We start from the raw sequence: 20316 nt of genomic DNA on the forward strand, positions 1-20316 counted from the left end.
GTGAAAGCAAACCGAACCTTCTGAAAAATGAAACAATGTAACAAACTGTGGTCTGGTGCGCACCAGAGAAGTGGACTATTAGGTGTGAATGCACCCTTAGATTTAACGTGATGATACATAGGTGACTAGAAAAGGAAAGGGAAAGAAAAGAAATCACTTTTTTTTATTTTTCTCCCGGATAAACTTTTAGAATTAGAACATTTAGAATTTGTAGGTTATCCATAATACACTATTATTTATTTCCAGTACTAGCCTAATCACCAGTTTTAGCCTGATTTACTTTCCTCTTGAAAGCCAAATCTAGATTACTGTTAACAAATGTAAAAAAAGAAGGAGACTTGAAAAACATCATTGGTGTGATCCTGAGAAATCTGTCCTCAGAAGTAAAAAGGGTTGATGTTCCTGTGCTGTGGGAAAATGTATTAAAATATATACAGCATACTCACTGAACCTACGATCTAAGTTTGTCATACATAACAACTCCGTAGTTGTGTATATGTTATGATAATAAACCTTTGAATCTTGAATTTTGATTAGGATGGCTGTCATTTACAACATAGTTCTAGTTTTCAAAACGTTATGTCCTACAGAAAAGCTGCTGAGGATCGAGTCTATGGCTGAACCACCAAACCGTGGCCTTTAGAAGTGCTGTAAACACATTTATATGTTTCTATGCTAAACATAGGCTTTCTCAATCATCTCATATTTCTCTATTGTTATCAGACTGTGATTGATTGACATGTACAAATGCTGCTGTGCTTGTTTTGGAGCTGTGAAAGATTTCATTTTCAGAGCCCACATTGCTCTGACTGTTATCAGTCATATCTCCTTATACAGGGTTAATGTATGACACTGTTGGCTGGTCTGAAATTAAATTAATTTCAGTAGAAGTCTTAAAGCCTTGGGCCAGTATACAGTAAGTACCAGACTATGTCTGCATGGAGATGTACAGCCCTGTCAAATATTCTAGAGGCGTGGAGGTTGGAAATACTGCTCTTCCCTTTTTTGATTTTGTTTTCAGTATATGTCTATACAAACTTGCGTGTGTGTAAGAATCTGATCATGCATGTGCTTGCGTGTCTTCAGGTCCCATGCGCTGATAATTATATGTATCATCGTTTTTGCGTGTGAACCAAATAAGTGTTGACATTTGCAATAGTTGGGTTGGTATCAAACACAGTCAAACAAACCTCCTCGAGCGTAATGGCAAAATAAATAAATTGAGTCATTTTCATTAATGAATTTAGATAATAAAGCAATTTATAATGCTGCAATTATGCAATCAATACCAAAGATATGAAGACTATCATTATTATGATACATCACATAATATATCCATTTCAATTCAGACAGACACTTTAATGCCTCTTTTATATACATGTTATTCCTATTTTTTTTTAAAGACAATCTAAAATATTAGTAAATGCAAACAATTATCACTCAAATCCAGAAACTGGATTGCTAAATCCCAAATGAGTGATTCTACCACTTGGCGGTGCCGAAGTCTAAAATGCTCTACTCGACGCACACCAACCACAAACAACTCCATACAGTATAATTAACACCTATTTTAACAAAGATAGTATTATTTCAATTTTGCATATATTAAGGTGTAATTTGATCACTTCTGTACACACGGCTCAATATTCTGTGATTGGGTCTAATATAATAAGTGCACCAGGAATGTGGCACTTATGTGACCTTTTATCCACATTCTCAATGAACTCAGAAGGGATTAGCGAGGTTTAGGCCTGTCATTGTGCACGCAAGTTTCCCTTTCAAACGAAACAGGTAAACAGCGACTCGGACATTTCTCCTCGTCATTATTCAAAATGGACCTGAAGTTTATTTTGACAGTCAGTTGTGATGAAGTAAAGGAAAAACGTTGCTTTTAGCAGGTCAGTGTGTGTGTGTGTGTGTGTGTGTGTGTGTGTGTGTGTGTGTGTGTGTGTGTGTTGTGTGTGTGTTGTGTGTGTGTGTGGTGTGTGTGTGTGTGTGTGTGTGTGTGTGTTGTGTGTGTGTGTGTGTGTGTGTGTGTGTGTGTGTGTGTGTGTGTGTGTGTGTTGTGTGTGTGTGTGTGTGTGTGTGTGTGTGTGTTGTGTGTGTGTGTGTGTGTGTGTGTGTGTGTGTGGTGTGTGTGTGTGTGTGTGTGTGTGTGTGTGTGTGTGTTGTGTTGTGTGTGTGTGTGTGTGTGTGTGCTGTGTGTGTGTGTGTGTGTTGTGTGTTGTGTGGTGGTGTGTGTGTTGTGCTGTGTGTGTGTGTTGTGTGTGTGTGTGTGTGTGTGTGTGTGTGTGTGCATCGTGTGTGTGTGTGTGTGTGTGTGTGTGTGCGTGTTGTGTGTGTGTGTGTGTGTGTGTGTGTGTGTGTGTGTGTGGCGCGTGTAAGGTAAGGGACTGAGGTACTGGGTGTAAATAAGCAGGATAAGTATATGTGTAAAACATGTAGCTGTTGACACAGTGTAGAAGTCTGTGTTTGTCTAACAAATAGTCAGGTCTCTTAAGAAAGCCTCTGTCTGTGTCATATGTCTGGTTATTCGTCCCCTTCTCTTAAAACCAAAGAGCCATATGTTTGTATAGTGACAGCACGCCTCCCTGACACAGACACAAAGGCTGCATTAATGTTAACCTCTATTGTCATCGTGTGTGTATTGTAGATGTCAGTACAGTAGTTGTCTTTGTTTCTGATGCTTGAAGAGACAACCTTTCTGGCACATTTTTAGTTTTCCTCCTTTTAAGAAAGATAAGCATCAAATTGACATACCTACGCCAGGCTTAGGTGTGTGAGCATGAGGTAACCTGAACCGTGATGTTCCTGTGAACTGAAAGAGAAGTGCTGCTCAAAAACAACACACAGTATTTTGAGGTTTGGGATCCACCCTGTACTTTGGGGTGGAGTCACACAAACATTAGTTTTTTTTACTGAGTGCGTTGCAACCAACTGTGTCAAATAGATTTATGTTTAGCCTTTCTTATTCTCTTTTGCATGAGCATCGGATGAATGGCTGCACATTGAAATGACTGAGGGATAAGGGTCGATTGTTGAATCTCCCCCAGATAAAAAGGTCAATTCAGGCTAGAAATCTCCCAGCACATTGCTGTTTCACACCACCTGCTTATAAATATTATAATTAGAACTTCTTATATTTGATAATATAGGACTGTTATATGGGTTTTAGTGTTCTGAATTCAATTTCAATTCAATAGCATTATTAGCATGACCATAATTATATACAGTATTGCTAAAGATCTGTATAGTTGCAACATCCAAGCACAAATACATACTGTATTTGAAACAAACTCTGACATTTTTTTTTTTTTTACAAGGAAGGACAAATTAATGCAAGTGATATAATACATTAATAAAATATTTAAAAAGACGTGAGACCTGGTGTAGCAGGTCAGTCCGATTCCCTCACACTGAGGCAGGCAGGGACAAACTGTCCTGCAAGAATGCAGCTTTCTTTATTTTCCCAGATTAATATTTTGAGTTTTTCATTTTCTTTTTTAAATATTTGAGGATGCTTACTATTGAGTTTGGGGGAGAATTGTTTCCCTGCAGGTTATCTCTTTGTTATCTTTTCTGTGTCCTGCTGTTGCATTGGACACGTCATGCAGCGTGATCACACCTGACCTGACATTATATTCTGCTTTGTTTTTCAGAGCTGGGGGAATCCTGCCTAGAGGGGGGTCGAGTGTGCATGGGACAGGGAGTTGGAGGAAATGGGGACTTGTCCATGAGGCTGGTGCCGGAGGAGAGGACAAAAAAGAGCAAAGAGGACCTGAGGGAGCTCTGGAGGAAGGCCATCCTGCAGCAGATCCTGCTCCAGAGGATGGAGAGGGAGAACCAGAAGCTGCAGGGTGAGAGGAAGTGGATCAAAACACAGACAAATGCACACGTCTACATAGCCTTTTCTTGTTCTTATAAACATGTCCATAAACAAAACTGTGCTCAAATCTTCAAATATACACTTTACAGTGAACATAGGATCCACTTATTAGCCGTATCATTCTTATTGATCTTATATTCACCAATATCACAGTGCAGAATGTTTCTGTAAAAGTGATAAATCCAATGATACATGCCAATGTCTCCTGTCAAAATGAATCAAATACTTCGATATCTGCCAAGCTTTTGAAGGGAATCCTGGAAGCTAGATTTTTTAAATGCACATAAAACAAAGTCCCTTCATATGTATTCTTTATCTAAGCCACTACCTTGTTATCGAGTCAGAATACGTATTATTGCTGCCTGGTTCTGCAAAGTAGGATTTGATCTGTTGTCTGTCTGCATGATGACAAGACCAGCAGCTAGTAATGATTCATTAGTTAATGATGTTGAATTACATTACGAGTTGGTTTCTTTAATCCATCTTTGGCAACTTGCCCCTCCAGATGTGCACTCAAAGAGATCGGCTTGTCAAGTGCACTGCTGGTTGTTTCTTAATGTTAGGACCCATCGCATATTTAACAAGGTTATATAATTTATAGGTGTGCATCAGGGTTTCTGCTAGGATTTTTTCTCGCCGGTCAAATGTCCGGACAGAATTTATTTTACCGGACAAATTTAAAACTTACCGGTCATGTTTCAATAATAATAATAAGAATTGTGTAGCAGAGTTTCCGTTAGCAGGTAATTACCGGACTATGACCGGATATGCTGATGTTTAAAACTCAGTTAATGGGAGTCATTTTTATATTGCTTCAGTTTATAATCGTAACAGATCGAAAAATTCAGATTCATTTTTCAATAAATTATTCCACAAACAACATAATTATTACATTCAAAGAAACTACTTGTAGTAGATGAAGTACATTATTCAAAAGTTTACATTAACTTTGAATAATAACACGGGAGAAACGGATCCTCTCTTTTCTCCTCTCTCTCTCTCTCACAGCCCATGTCATGCAGCACGCTAAACAGTGGGCGGGGCTTCAGGTGATCATGGAGCAGCTGATCCGATCTCTCTCTCACGTACACTTCACTCGCGTTTATGTCCATATCGATCAGATCCAGCTCTCCTGGTCGGCCTTTATAGAGAGCACAGATCAAATTATTAAGAGTGAATATCGGCCGATAATGATCGGCGGCCAATTGATCGGAACATCGGACATTTTGACCGGCAGGTTTTGAATGTACCGGTTTTTATTCAATTTTACCTGCTAAAAACCGGTAATTACCGGCTAACGGAAACCCTGGTGTGCGTGTGTTTTTACAGTAACTTGGAGGCGTTCGTAAGGGTTTGCCAAGTGCTCCACCTCTTTCCTGACCCAGTTGGCACACACCTCACTGTCATACTTGCCAACCTTGAGACCTCAGAAATCGGGAGCATTTCAAAACCACCGCGTGGAGGGGGGGGTGCTAGTGGATCGCCAGAGCTGTTAGATTAACATGCTTATTGTAGTTCTGAGTGCACTGCCTTGCGGCCTGTAGCACCATCCTCTTGATGGAGCATATGTGTGGGCTGGACCAGGAAAGGAGTGAGCAGAGGGTCGAGTTGTCGACTCTTGTTCTGTTTTTCTGTGACTATCTAGTTGCGCACGCTACTAAAGAGACGCGCTACCATGGAAACCAAACAATGGTGTAGCTGTAATAAAGTCAGAGTGGAAACAGTCGTGTGTAAATCTGATTTTGTCAGAAATCAGGAGAAATGCGGGAGAAAGATGACCCCGGGAGAGGGCTATGAAATCGGGAGTCTCCCGCGAAAATCGTGAGGGTTGGCAAGTATGCTCACTGTGCACTACCCGCCTAACTACCTGCACTGTATACCTACCATTAGTTCACACACGCACACACACACACACACACACTTCATCGATCACACGGATCACAGAAATCATTGCTTCATAACAGGGTGTGGATGAAAAAGTCCGGGCAATAACTTCACACACACACTCGCTGAACTAACATTAAACACTAACACACGCATTAGCAGCATGTGGCGGCTTTTCTTGAGCGTCTATCATTTGTGTTTTATTCTTCCTGCAGGGTGTACTCCACCTTTCTATCTGTTATTTGTCCGGGTGGGGCTCAACTCCCTGTCTGTTATTTCTGTTTATCTCTCAAACTGCTGAAAGTGTGTGTGTGAGTGTGCACGCCTCCATCATTGTCTTTGTCAGCTTCAGGGTGGAGTATCCTATCTTGTGGTGTGTATTATCTTGGGTGGAGTGTTCCGGCGACAGAATGGGAGAGAAATGGAGAGCAGGAGGAGAATTTAGAGAAATTGAGCGCTCTCTGGGCTGCAGCCAATCAGCTGATAAGACAGACAGGAGCATCTATTCTTGCTCTGGGTGTGTCAGATATCTGCTCCGTCCAAGTTTTCTTTCTTATCCAGACTACGCCTTCCAGGTTACTCCCGCTACTTCTTTCATTTCTAAAGCAATGATATGCAGCACCACATTAAAGTTTTAGATCGCTTTAGATTTTCTCGATTTGTCTTGTATCAAGTTGTTTGCCTGGATTTTAGTGTGAACTACTTTTTGCTAAAATGTTGCTGATAGAAGTAGGGTTGGAGGAAATAGTCTTTTTGTGTAAGAATCCATTTTCTTATCTACCTTCATAGATTAAAATCAAATCACAACTTCAAAGATGTATTTATTTATTTTTCTCCAAAATAACATTGTCAGTGTTACTGGTGTACAGTAACCATACACACTAAGCCAGTACTGTCAGTGTGAGTTAAAATAGTTTTTAATTGTTATTTTCTTTATTAAAAAAAATATATATATACATTATTGATCTTATGATATTTGAAGTCACATAATTGAAAATAAATCGTTTGTAGTTTTCAAAACATTATTGCATTCAGCACATAGAACCTTTTTGAATACAGAAACTCCATTGTTTCAAACACCGACAACATTGCTTTCATGACATCAATTTCCACACCGCATTTTTTAGCGCACAGCAGACAGGAATAGATTGTCTTATCCTAAGAATTTAAATGGTGGTATACAGAAACCCCTTGATAACAGCGGTCGACACGCCTGGATGCAAATACATGCATTCCACATGTTGGAAAACACCTTAGTTTGCCTCTGTTTCCTGAAAAGCGTCATCGCAGGATGTAACAGGAAAAGGACTGCTGTCTCTTTCCTGTCCCGTAATGATGATGTCACTTTTTCTCAGGCTCTACCAAGGTGCAGCTGGTCACTGGGTGGACACCACACATGAGAGGGGAGGGAGGGAGGGGAAGTCCATAAGAGGAGGGAGGAGGAAATGGGAAAATAGTTCACGGACAACAAAAATGTGGGATTGAAAAAGAAGAAAGATTTACTGTGAATGGAGGCAGAAAAGAGAAAAAGAAAGGACATGGTTTAAGATATAAGCGAGGAAAGAGAGCAAGGGTGTTGTCAGAAAAGAGAGGAACAGATGAGGGGCGCTGGGTGTGCCCTCACCTTCTTTGATCACTGGTGTCAACATGTTGAAACGGAATTCACAGGTTGTGTTTTTTTGTTCAGTTTACAGCCCGTGGTAACCTGAGGGTCATGACATGTATTAAGCAAAGCAAAAGAATATCTTATTACAACAGAGCAGGATGATAGTAATGTCTTTGGTATTGCTTTACTCTCTGTGGGTCATATACAACATGGTATTGTAACACCCCCCAAATTAGAATGTGATCTGATTAACAAATACAGGCGTGTTAACCTCTGGTGAACACATTGTGAAAATATTTAGCAGCCCTCAGGAGTTAGTGGAGCTAAGTTTAATATTGGACTTACATTCACCAGGTGGCCAGGAACAGACTCCAAATGACTGATAATGTTACACTGTAGCGGATGGATGTGTGGACAGGCCACCGTTTGCTACATCAACTTAAAAAAATATATATATCCATGTTGTGTTCGCAACTGGTGTCTGTAGACCAAAAGTGTAAAATAACAGTAATTGCAAGTTTGAATAATCAACTGAAACCTTAAACATGGTGCTTTACTCAATTCTGATTAATATCATCAATAAGCATTGGTGAGCCTCTTTTCTGATGAACAAATGTAGCCACTACATAATCACAACTTTACTCATAAAGTGTATTTGGCCTGGCCTGCTTGTTTAATATCATCTTAAAAGTTAGGGATTTATTTAAAAAAGAAATGTAATTAATTTCTTCTTCTGATCTTAGCGAACGAGGTTATTCAGTTGAGCTTTAAAGTCCAAGTCTCCTTTTCACAGATGTCATGTAATAACAGGCTTGTTTGCCTTAACAAAGAGGGCCTGTCAGTTATTTATGAAAGTAAATGAGTGCAAAACCTAAACCAAAGAGATAACATTAAATGTACGGGGTTTGGTGCTATGTGAAGAGAGACACACACTGGCATCTGTTCAGCAACATGTTCAGCACCTCAGCTCCAGACACACACACTACAGGACTAACGCCAAGGATTCTGGGATGGTTACTTTACTGACGTATTCTGTCTTTGCTTTTATATTCGTAGCCACAGAGAGCGATCTGCAGAACAAGCGTCTGAAGCTGGACTACGAGGAAATCACTCCGTGCCTGAAGGACGTCACGCTGGTGTGGGAGAAGATGCTAGGAACTCCTGGGAGGGCAAAGGTCAAATGTGACTCAGACACCATACATGCTGCTGTTGCACAAGGTACGCATTTGGATCAAATACATACTGTATATCAAATGTTTGTTTTTTTAAATCTCAACAGATTGACCAAAGCTTGATGTACAGTATAAAGGACATTTTAATTTTCGCCCTTATAATCAGCTTGGGCCCTTTTTCAATATACATCAAAAGGAATGACCCCCCCCCTTCAGTGTCTTTCAGACATTGTCATGGCTTTCTGTTCTTTCCATTTTCTAGTATCAGCACGTTATGCTCAGAGGACTTGAAGGTTATCTCTTCTGCCTTCTGCCTTAAACGTAACAGGGGGATATAAAGTTCAGAACACACCTGCACACTGAGAAATGCCACTGGACAATAAATAGTAGTCTTAGAACTGAAGTAGCCACTAAAGCTATTAATGGTGTAAAATTAGGCCGAAAATGATCACACAGAAGTAAAGCACGCACAAACATCCTTCCGCTTTACATGCAGAAGATTACATTCCTTTGCACTTGGGCTCTTTAATTTCATAAGCACACTTGTTTTTTTAGTTCACATCCGTAATTGCGTGTTGCACTAAATATACAGTTTGTCCATAGGATTGAATGTGAACAAATATTTGTTGCAGATACCTTGTATGCAAATAACTACTCTATTTAGAATATTTGCGTATGTTAAAGAATGTCCGCACCTTTTAGAAACATTTTCTATTGTCTAACTCTGAGGCTCCTTTGAGTCTTCCCTGAAGTTTGACATATTCTCACAACCCGACGTCAGATGTCCTTTAGATTTGCATACTACTGTTAGAAATAGGTCTACTGTAAACGCATGCTGACATGTCATCCTCCTCTGCCCTACCCCACTCTTTAACTCCTTAATCTCTTGTTGTCATTTCACAGGTGTCCCCAGGCAACATCGAGGCGAGATTTGGAAGTTTCTGTCCGAACAATACCTGCTCAGGCAGACGGTCCCTTCCCGACCACCTGCCAATCACACGCCATACAAAGAGCTGCTGAAACAGCTCACCACGCAGCAACACGCCATCCTCATAGACCTGGGTAGCTCAGACACACATAGAAATGTCTACTATATGGAAAGATCAGTAAAACACAGATGAATGTTACCCTTTGCACAACTTAGGGCTTAGTGATAAGCCTCATAACAACATGTTGATGTTTAGATGTGACAATTCATATTTTGCATATAGTCATTTACTATTTCCCACTTAGAACAAGCTGCAGTACATTGAGTATATTAAATATATCGGCCACCCTTAACAAAGCACACAAATAATAACTCCTACATTTTGCAGACTGGGTATCTACTCGTCTTGAAAAGTCTTAAAGCACAGAACAAAGTTACCTCAACAGAAAGCCTTAAAAGTCTTTAAAAGTCTTACATTTAATTTCAAATTGGGTTTAATATGTTTACTTGTATGACAGAAATAGTAACTGTGAAGCTGTTAGGTGTACAAAATGTGAACAAAAATGTACATTAACCGAATAACTTTTTTATCAATTGATCCCTCCTTTAATTTTTCGTTTGCGTCCATCACTAATAATTATTGTTAAATACGCCTGAAAAGCACAAACAAATATGAAAACTACATGTCAAGAATGTTCTTTTCTCAGTCTCTGACTCTCTTGTGATATTCAAAAAGGACTTAGAAAGTCTCAAAGTAAATGTGGTAACCTCTGGTGAACTGCAGAAACACTGCGAAAGTTATTTAAAGTGTCTAAAACCTCCTTCCAATGTTTTACCCTCAAATCCACCCAACACCTCCCACCCAAAACACACACACAGTGCCTACACCCCACCCATGTAACACCCACATACATACAGATACACATCAACCATTTTATTCAGTCTACATCAAATAGGGTGTGGACGAATGTGACAGTGACAGTTTGCTAATGTGGAAAACATGAAGGTGTTATGTGTCGAGGGACAAAAGCAGACAGTGTTTACGACACTGAAGCAGCAGAGAGGTTTAAATAAATAAATAAATTTAATTTATATAGCGCTTCTCATCTGCCAAGACAAATCTCGAAGTGCTTCACAACAAGGGATACTGATACACTTTGAGAGATTAAACAAATAATTGTAATAATAAGAAATCAAAAAAATAAAATAGAGTACAAAAGTAAAAGTCGGAGATAGCGATAAAAATGGCATTACTCCAGGTGTACCATGCTGAAAGTTTATTGGAAGGCCTGCCGAAAGAAGAGGGTCTTAAGGCCGGTTTTGAAGACCGGTTTGCAGGTTGAGAATGCAAATGTGTCGTTATAGTCATAGGTCAACATCTATAGCCAAGAGGAATAAGAATTTAGGCTTGTTCATCACAACAGCCTTTTCACAAAGCCTCGTTCCTTCAGGCAGGGGAGGGAGCCGTGGCATTATGTTCACAAACACACAAACCCCCCCTCGGCACATTCCACGCATTCACACTCATTCAGATCATTATTCTCTTCTATAAAGCCTGTGAGAAGTCCTCAGTCCTTAAACACACATACCGTACCTGCCAAATGACCGGCCCCTCCACGTTAAGAATGTCCTTTTTCTGATCCCGGGTCATTTTTTTGTCCATCCACCGCCACATGGAGTACGAGGTAATTTTTTTGTCCATCCACCGCCACATAGAGTACGAGGTCTCCGCTTAAAGGTGTTTGTCTACATGAACGTGTGTAAGCATAACCTATTGGAATGGGTCGGCACATGCTCATGCATCCCCTTTGTTTACATCAACAGGAAAGTGCAAAGTTTAGCAGGATTTGTATGCATCTGTCAAACACACATACAGTACACACCCAGAGGTCTTATTTATAGTTCACTTGGATGACACACAATCCAATAAACCAAATGTATTAGGTTGATCAAATAGAGACAATGTCTGGCGTAGAATTTTATAATAAATATAAACTGTCGATTATTTTCCAAACTAGATCATTTCTCACTCTTCTTTTGTTTTGGTCCCAGGTCGTACTTTTCCCACACATCCTTATTTCCAAGCCCAGCTGGGAGCAGGACAGCTGTCTCTGTATAATTTACTGAAAGCCTACTCGCTGCTGGACCCTGAGGTATAATTGAATTCTTCTTATAGCTATTTTTCTTCCACTTTGTTTTTGTGTGCGTCTCTCCACCTCTCTCGATGATGGACTAAATGGAACTGTCTACTACATTTTACGCTTAAGCCTTTTTCCCTATCCTTGTCTGTGAGGTCATCCAGTTTATTTGTGTTGTTGTGATTGTAGGTGGGTTACTGCCAGGGCCTGTCCTTCATTGCAGGGGTGCTGCTGCTACACTTGGGGGAAGAGGACGCCTTCTACATGCTTAAGTTTCTCATGTATGACGTGGGGCTCCGCAAACAATACAGGCCTGACATGATAATCCTACAGGTAAAAGTCACACACTCTCACGCTGAGTCTCTTTGTCCCAAATGCAGAATATACAGTAGCTTACATTTTGAGAATCTTCTCACTGTTACTCGCATACTTGAATTACATCAAAGAGAGGACTGCTGGTCGCTTTCTTCTTACAGTATATGTCCATTTATCCATCAGTCTATTCACCTCACAATATATATATAAATGAAATGTGATGCATCTCACCCCTCCTTTTCCCCTTGTTTTTACATGTATTGTGATCAGATTACATGTTTTAACAATGTCACACCATTAGTTTGGTTGAGATTTGATGCAAGCTGTTAACCGGAGTCATGCCAGAGAAACCTATAGTGTAGGTTTGGAATTATGATTTGGCATCAGATTTCAGCCCGCCCCTTTGATAGAACTTCTGCAATGTTAGACATACATGATCAGGTTATACCAGTCATGAATGATATACTAGACAGTTATTGTGTTTACAAAAAGGGATAGCTCAGTACATATTTGTATGACCAATATTAAAACCACTTTCTTGAGTATTTGCTGATTCCGATCCAAATGGCATATTTTTCCTCCCTAACCAAGCTGTTTAGTACACATTTAGTACACATTATGTGCACATCAATGTGCACATAATGTACAATCAACCGAACGCTTTCAGTCAGACTAAGAAAAACAATCTTTGGTTTGTTTTTCACGTCAGATTCAGATGTACCAGTTGTCGCGGCTGCTTCACGACTACCACCGGGATCTCTACAGCCACTTGGAGCAGCAGGAGATCGGACCCAGCCTGTACGCCACCCCCTGGTTCCTCACCGCCTTCGCCTCGCACTTCCCCCTTGGCTTTGTGGCCAGAGTCTTTGGTAAGCTTTGTGTTTGTACCTGCACTCATACTTCAAACTCTTATTTTACCTGGTCACCAATACTGTTTATCTCCAATCAACTATTCTAATTCTATTTTAAACCTAATTTGATCAAAACAGGGAGGCGGGTTAAAAACAGAAGGATATAAAAGGTGTAGAAAGCAATATAGTACATACAATTTATCCAAAAAGTTTTTCAGTGGGGCAAATTTGAGGGGAGTGGCATTTTTTTATTGTATATTATAAACCAAAATGTTATGCTGTTAATTATTATGAACAAAGTCAGTGAGTCACGTACACACAGACACATTTAAGACTAAGTGTTTTCTGTTACAAGCTGTTGTTTTACTCCCGAAATGACCTTTTATCGTTTGTGTAAATACCATCACACCCACAGCCCCTCTGTCTTTCCCTTCTGTTGTTTTCATGCCTAATTTCTTACATGGTGCTCAGTTAGTGAACCAGACTCTCTGGCTCCTCGTACTTATCTGAGCATAACGCTGTGTGTGTGTGTGTGTGAGGGCATCATCATTGAAAAGTGAAGTCTTTGATATCATACAGCATGTGGGGCTCTACAACTCCACGCCCATTCCTTAATCTGTTGAATGATCTCATGCAATCTTGCCTAACCCTTACCCCACCCTGATACATTCAAGGAACAAACACAAATACACACACCTACTCAGTCTCTGGACAAATGTATGTTTGCTTAAATCTTTTTATTGACGTCAAAGCATTCATCACTTAAAAAAAACACTTTAGGTCACCCATCAACACAGTAGGTTGATCTGTGAGAGCCTGTCATTATTTATTTTAATGTTGCTAACTTTAGCTAAAAGCTCTCACGTCAGGGCCCTTCTAACCGGTTATTTCTCTTTCTTCAATAACCTTTCGGCGCCTTTTTGTCCTCCTGTCAGATATGTTGTTCCTGCAGGGGTCAGAGGTCATCTTCAAGGTGGCCATGAGCTTGCTGGGAAGCCACAAGCCTCTGATCCTGCAACACGAGAGCCTGGAGTCCATCGTGGACTTCATCAAGACCACGCTGCCCAACCTGGGCCTGGTGCAGATGGAGAAGACCATCAACCAGGTTAGGATTAGAAACAATCCGTAATGTGTAGCTCTTCCTTTTATCATTAGACCGCCTCTCTGGAATCAAATAGTACGTTGTTATGGACCTGGTCTTATTTATTTTCATTGTGTACTGCAGTTTTAAACACATTTGACTCTAACTGAAGTAAATAGTTGATTTGTTAAGGACTATTTTCGACCAAAGATTATAAGGATAGTCCCTTCAATGTATTAATTGAACAGTGACTCAATAAATATAGAATAGAATTGGATGGATGAAACCCTGAAAAATATGAAGCATAGTAAAGAGACACTCCAAATGTTTCTTAAATCTCAATCTCTACATGTATGGAAGCCATTCTATTCCAGTTCTGTTGAATTCCAACACAGAGAAATGTTCTCAGTAGTTTATAGAATAAAATAAAAAATGTTCATTTTACACATACCCATAAATAGTAAAACTAGGGAAACTGATCATTTTGGCAGTGGTCTCTTCATTTCTTTCTGAGCTGTATACATATCAACATACATTGAAAAATAAATGTATACAGTGTATTTGCATAGGTTACATAACTATTGGATCAGTGACCTTTCAGCTTGTCATATGTCTGCGTGTGAATAAGTGACATCACTAAACTTTCCTCACTTCTCTTAACAGATGTGTTTCATTATAAGACCTTTTGTACAACTCATGGCAGTGATAACGCGGCAGTATAATTGCTTTATGAGCAACAAAAACATTCAAACTATATTCATCTCGAGTGACATATGTTATCAAAGTGAACCACACCCTCTCCTTCAAACAACTGATGGGTGGAGTTTGGTCAAGCGATTTAACCATATCCTCATGAGTCAGTGTTTGTGGTGAAAGAACATGAAACTAGCATATTTCAACATAAGGCACATGTGTTTAAACAATTAAAAAAAAACAGTCACGATCAGACTAACTTGTTGTACTGTTTTATGTGTCATTCTCGTGTAAACTGATGTCAAGATGGAGCAATTTCCTCAACTACATACAGTATAGTAAGCTGTCACCTGATATGGGAAGGGCTGACATGAGTGTGTGATGAGTCAAAGACATGCAGAGAGATGTTATCATGGTACTCTCTAGTTTCGAACATTTGCATTTAACATGTCATTTGCATGAAATGGCAAAAGGGCGTTTAGTCATGCTCTAGCTTGCCGGTACTTTCCCTCAAGTACCACTTATCCATGTCAGGATGTCTATATGTTACCTGGGGTGACTCAGAGAGAGTGACCTACAGGATGTTTGGAGTCACGTAAGTTAAACGTGTCTCCGTGGTTTATTTTCTCTTATGTAATAGTGGCCAAACCATAAAACTATCCCTTGTTTCCTTTATAATGTTACAAATAACACAGATTGTTGTTGACTGCACCTACAAATTCCATATGACTAATATGGAATTTGTAGGTGCAGTCAACAACAATCTGTGTCGCAAGTACGACAATTACGACAATTACGATTATGGCTTGCAACGATTACGAAAACAACGTAATCGAAATAAAACGATTATTTTTTTATTATTACTTTTTTTTTTTTTTTTTTTTTGGTTTTTCAGTTGAATTATACTTAAAGTTCAGGGTAATCAACTGTTAAAAACATACTGTTCACATTTTTCTTCTCCAATAAATTGATGTTTTCAAAGTAAATCACCTCTTCAATCTGGCTTTTAATGTGTGATTGTTTTTGTATTATTTGACTTTAACTTTAACTATATATTTATTTGTTGTTCCTTCCTTTTCTTTTCCCTTCACTATATCTGTAAAGCGTCTTTGAGCACCTGTAAAAGCGCTAACAAATTAAATCTATTATTATTAATCTATTAATGGATAATCGTTTTTAATAATCGTGATATCAATTATTGACCCAAATAATCGAGATTATGATTTTTACCATAATCGAGCAGCCCTACTAACAGATATGATAACATTGTACTTAGCAAGTTAGAGTGCAGAAATCTAAGAGCATTGTGACATTGCTGATGGGAAGTCTGAGGAAGGAAGAAACAGAAATAGTCAGACGATTAAGTTGTACAAAAACCTAGTGTTATTTGGAAGAAAACCCAAAGGAAATGCGTATCCTGATACCTTATTATTACTACCTATCTGTGGTTTTGCAACATTTCTGGTGTGCTCATGTTGACATTTATTTATTTTGGAAACATTTAAGAACTCTTGAGTCCAGAGTATATAAAGATGGTGCACACCAAGCCAAACCCCTGACAAAGACTACAGTAACGGTTTAATGTTCATTCAATGAGATCAAATGTCAGGGTTTATAGATTGCTGCTACACATTGTAAACACTTTATGTGTTTTTTTACTTTTATTAGGTTTGTCAGATGGATGTGTCCAAGCAGCTGCAGGCCTACGAGGTGGAGTACCATGTCTTGCAAGATGAGCTGCTTGACACGCCTCCATCCCTCAACCAACACCAGAGAACAGCACAGCTGGAGAGGACCAATCAGAGCCTCCGACAGCAGAACCTCGACCTGCGCGAGGAGCTGCAGGTACATACGCACATTCTCAGAATGTTTGGACCCTCTTGAATGAGGACTATTGACAGTTTAACATGGAGGCTGCTTCTCTGACATCACCCATATGTTTTGTAAAGAGCCGAATCTCAATGTGTGTGGCTCCGGCCATTGCCATCTTGGCAGGGCTGACTCTACCCTACTACCGTCTAATGCAAATATGTGCAAAGATTTTGACCATCGTTAGAGATGAGGCAGACCAGAGCTGAAGAGTAGCTAGCGGCTAGCAACCTGTGATGCTTCTCACCTGTCACTCAAATTAGCTTCGTCCTTAATTTAAACCTCAATATTATTTACTGTGTAATGAATGAAGACACTTTTTGTACAAGGCTCTAAAGATGTTTATTTCTGATATAATGTTGGACATTTGAACTTGGTTGGTCCATTAATGACAAATATTCGCTTTTGGAGCAAGCCTCTGGGGGCCATTAGAGAATCTCTGTCTTCAATCTCCGTATCTTTCAGTTCCCCACTCTCTGCAACAACCTCCAACTCCTTTTGCTCGGTGCAAGACACTTCCAATGTGTTTTTCCATTGATTGTCCTCCATTTTTAAGTTTTGTGTTCTTAATCATGATTTAAGATACAATCATGATTTAGGCCATGTAGAGAACAGCTGCTCTCAAAATGTGCTTTATATATAAAGTGTATGAATGTTATTGTCTTTTCCTCCATTAATTTCCACCATCCCTCAGGTGTCCCAGGCTCGTGTCTGCAGCCTGCAGGGCCGGGTGGAGGCTCTGTCCCAGTCGGAGGTCCTGCTGACGGAGCACGTCTCTGCGCTGGAGGAAGAGAAGAAGCAGCTAGTGAGCACAGTCCAACTCCTCCAGGACATCCTCACCAGCCTGGGCACACACTCCACCCCCGATGGACAAACACTCCCCCCGCCCTCTGAAAGACACACAGTCACAGCTACAGAAAAGGTGGAAGAGAGAGAGGGGGGGGCGAACAGGACTGTGGACTCCCCTCCCCACTCTTTGGTTCTTCCAGAGGGTTCATAACTACATCAGAATATGTTCCAAATGATAATGTGGACTGGAGGAGGAGGAGCAGTTTGTGAAGGGCCCAGAAAGTGAAGGTTGGTAAGACGTTAAAATGGCTCCCTACTTTGACCTTTATCCTGTTCAAGGATTCAAAATGTTTTAATACAAATAAAATATACAGAGGTCATTTTACCTAAACGGAGAGAAGAATGGAACAAGAACAAAAATGGGTATGAGCTTAAAGATAAATAAAGGATGGCGCCTGTATTTTGAGTACTACCCCAAAAAGCCCACTTCCAACTCTGTCACAAATATAAGTGAGCATGTGATTCAAACAACCCTCCCCAGAGTAAGCACTGTCCCCCTCGGTCTCTACTGTAAAAACAAAACAGTTACATTTTTCACCTGTACTCGAATGTATGTTATTATATTTGAATGTCTGTGAGCTTCTGCACTTGTGTCTTTAATTCTCCTGTGTGGGATGCAACAAGGCTAAAATAGCCAAAGAATGTCATTATTAATATAAAACAAGCTCGAACAAAGAACCGTTGTTGATCACACAGAGACGAAATGTTTCCAAAGAAATATAAGAGAGAAATGTGACAAGAAAGTGAGATGAAGGGACGGGTGAAGAAATAAACTTCATGACAAAGTGTTTTCTGTTATATAAGTTGAAGATTAGATAAGCTAAATGATGTTAGCTTTTGGATGGTGGTGATCATATTCAGAGGTCAACTCATTTGACATTTCTGCTCCATATTTGTGTTCTTCCACCGGTTATGTTTCCATTTAAACTTTAAGTACAGTGGTGCAAAGGAATAGTAACACAATTAATCCAATTCATTTCACATCCTGTTTTTTTCACCTTTGCATAAATGTTGATTTGTCTGTGTAGAAAGGGAAATGTATACAGTTTCAGCCGAAAACTCTAAACGGTAGATGTGCCTTTTTAGTGAGGGGAAGTACAGATCAATGATTAACTTCAAAACGCACTTTTGTCTAAAACTTCAAATAGGAAATCTCTGCTGTTGAGACAGTCTGTCAGCCATGAGTCATTTACTGTATTCAACACACTGAAATCCCTCAACCTGAGTATGTGAGTGTCTACATGTGTGTTCCTGTGTGCTTGTGCACATCACTGATGGCAACAAATCTGTTCATTTACACTGTAAAGTTATTTTGCTTTCACTCTTGACTCTCCTTGCACATGTGTTTTTTTTTCATTCTGCCTATTATTGTTATATTGTACTTTAAAATACATTTCATATCCTTTCCACACCGTTGTGTGTGTGTGTGTGTGTGTGTTTGACACCTGACACACACACGAGTCCATACTGTACGCAGCCATACTTTTAACGATGGCGTAAATGTTACCTCCTGTCTAAACATGCCAGTCACTTGCTGCAGGCTTGATATGAGGTTTCAAGCATGTGCTAATATACAGTACACAATATTTTAAACATAGCCATGTATTTGTTTCTAGGAACTCCTGAAGTTGAGGAAAGGCATGTTGTGACTCGGTCTGTATGTTTGCTTGTGTACACTACAGAAAAAGCAGCAACAGGAGAACCAAAAAGAATCATGAAAATACACAATGAAACATAATTTAGCATTATTTATTCGTACTTACTTATATTATATAATAACAGGTAAACGCCTTTGTTTAATGCCCAGAGTTTTTTTTATTACTTTTTGTAAGGCTGCCTTTCCTCTAATCCTGATACAGTAGTATACAATTACACAGAGCTCATAAGATCTTTTCTACTTGCATTCCTAAACCTGTTTGAGGGCCTCTGAGTGCACCCAATAATCAACCAGCTGGGCAGGCTGGAGCTGCCTATTGATCAGGATGTACAATAACTAAGATTAAAGCAGTTACAGGTGATTTATACACCTTTGCTGTAAAATCATCACAAAAGCCCCCAGCTTGTATTCTTTAAATAATACACTGAAATGGTAACATTCACAAAGGTAACATTTTTCACACTCCTGCTGTAGCATGTTGTAGCTGAACAAGAGCAGTGCGGTTCAAGTCTATCGCTTAACTTCCACCCTGCTGTGTCCCAATTTAGTATATCGTACTTACCCTTATAGTTTAGTGTTTTTACAGTTTGTATACAATCAGCATACAAGCTATCCAGATCTATACGTGATATAAACAACGGGTTAAATGACAGCATGTGAACAGGTTTTTCTACCAAATTGAAATCAGTTTATTTTTGCTCTTCGGCCCAACATCAATGCTATACTGTACGACACTCGAGGTCTCCTAGACTTTAAGACTACGAGGGCTAAGGGCTGACATACTGTCAGATCATCAATAGCATGAGGGCTCTCTCGCAGACATTTTGAGCCATTCAAGCATACTTTCCCTAATACCCTATTTCTGCATTATTTGCCTGAGGGAATTACTAACAATTCCTAGCATTGTGACGTAAAACACAGACTGAGGCAATGAACTGGAGGAGGACTGTCAGTGCTAAGCTAAATGTACAAAGAAACATAACATTATTAATAGATTGCAAAACCGGTGACATTTGAAGAATGCAAGCTTAGACTTCTGTTCAATACATACAATTGTTTGCTCAATAATGCTGTATTTGACATTTTCCCCTCTTTCCATTTTGTAAGACAAGATCCTATCTCTTAAGTCTGGAACCATACTCTTAATTGCCATGAAGGCAGTCCCGAACCCACAACTGTACGTAATGTCTCTGATTTGGCATTGTAACAGGAACGCAATGTGTCCCATCACTATTCATATCATTTCAAGTCTGTAGCCTCTCCCACCCAAGCACTTACCAGAGGGTTCAGGGAGGAAATTGGGACATTGTTTTGGTTTTATAGCCTGCAACGTTTGGGTCATGCTGTTATCAAAGCTTCCAAACGCAGCAGTTGTTTCTGTGAAAAC

General features: G+C 39.7%; 1 protein-coding gene across 3 annotated transcripts in view; it reads left to right on the forward strand.

Annotated features, from left to right (window-relative positions):
* tbc1d1 (TBC1 (tre-2/USP6, BUB2, cdc16) domain family, member 1) overlaps positions 1–18681 on the forward strand; it is a 43785-nt gene extending 25104 nt beyond the window's left edge. For all 3 annotated transcript variants that reach the window (XM_034211602.1, XM_034211604.1, XM_034211605.1), the window contains 9 exons: positions 3660–3857; positions 8433–8594; positions 9452–9610; positions 11529–11629; positions 11804–11947; positions 12639–12798; positions 13716–13885; positions 16223–16399; positions 17118–18681. In XM_034211602.1, coding sequence (XP_034067493.1) covers positions 3660–3857; positions 8433–8594; positions 9452–9610; positions 11529–11629; positions 11804–11947; positions 12639–12798; positions 13716–13885; positions 16223–16399; positions 17118–17423 — 1577 coding nt within the window. In that variant the 3' untranslated portion in view covers positions 17424–18681. The remainder of the gene's footprint in view (positions 1–3659; positions 3858–8432; positions 8595–9451; positions 9611–11528; positions 11630–11803; positions 11948–12638; positions 12799–13715; positions 13886–16222; positions 16400–17117) is intronic.
* The last annotated feature ends 1635 nt before the right edge of the window (positions 18682–20316 follow it).

The sequence above is a fragment of the Gymnodraco acuticeps genome, unplaced genomic scaffold (assembly GCF_902827175.1).
Source record: "Gymnodraco acuticeps unplaced genomic scaffold, fGymAcu1.1, whole genome shotgun sequence".
NCBI classification, from domain to species: domain Eukaryota; kingdom Metazoa; phylum Chordata; class Actinopteri; order Perciformes; family Bathydraconidae; genus Gymnodraco; species Gymnodraco acuticeps.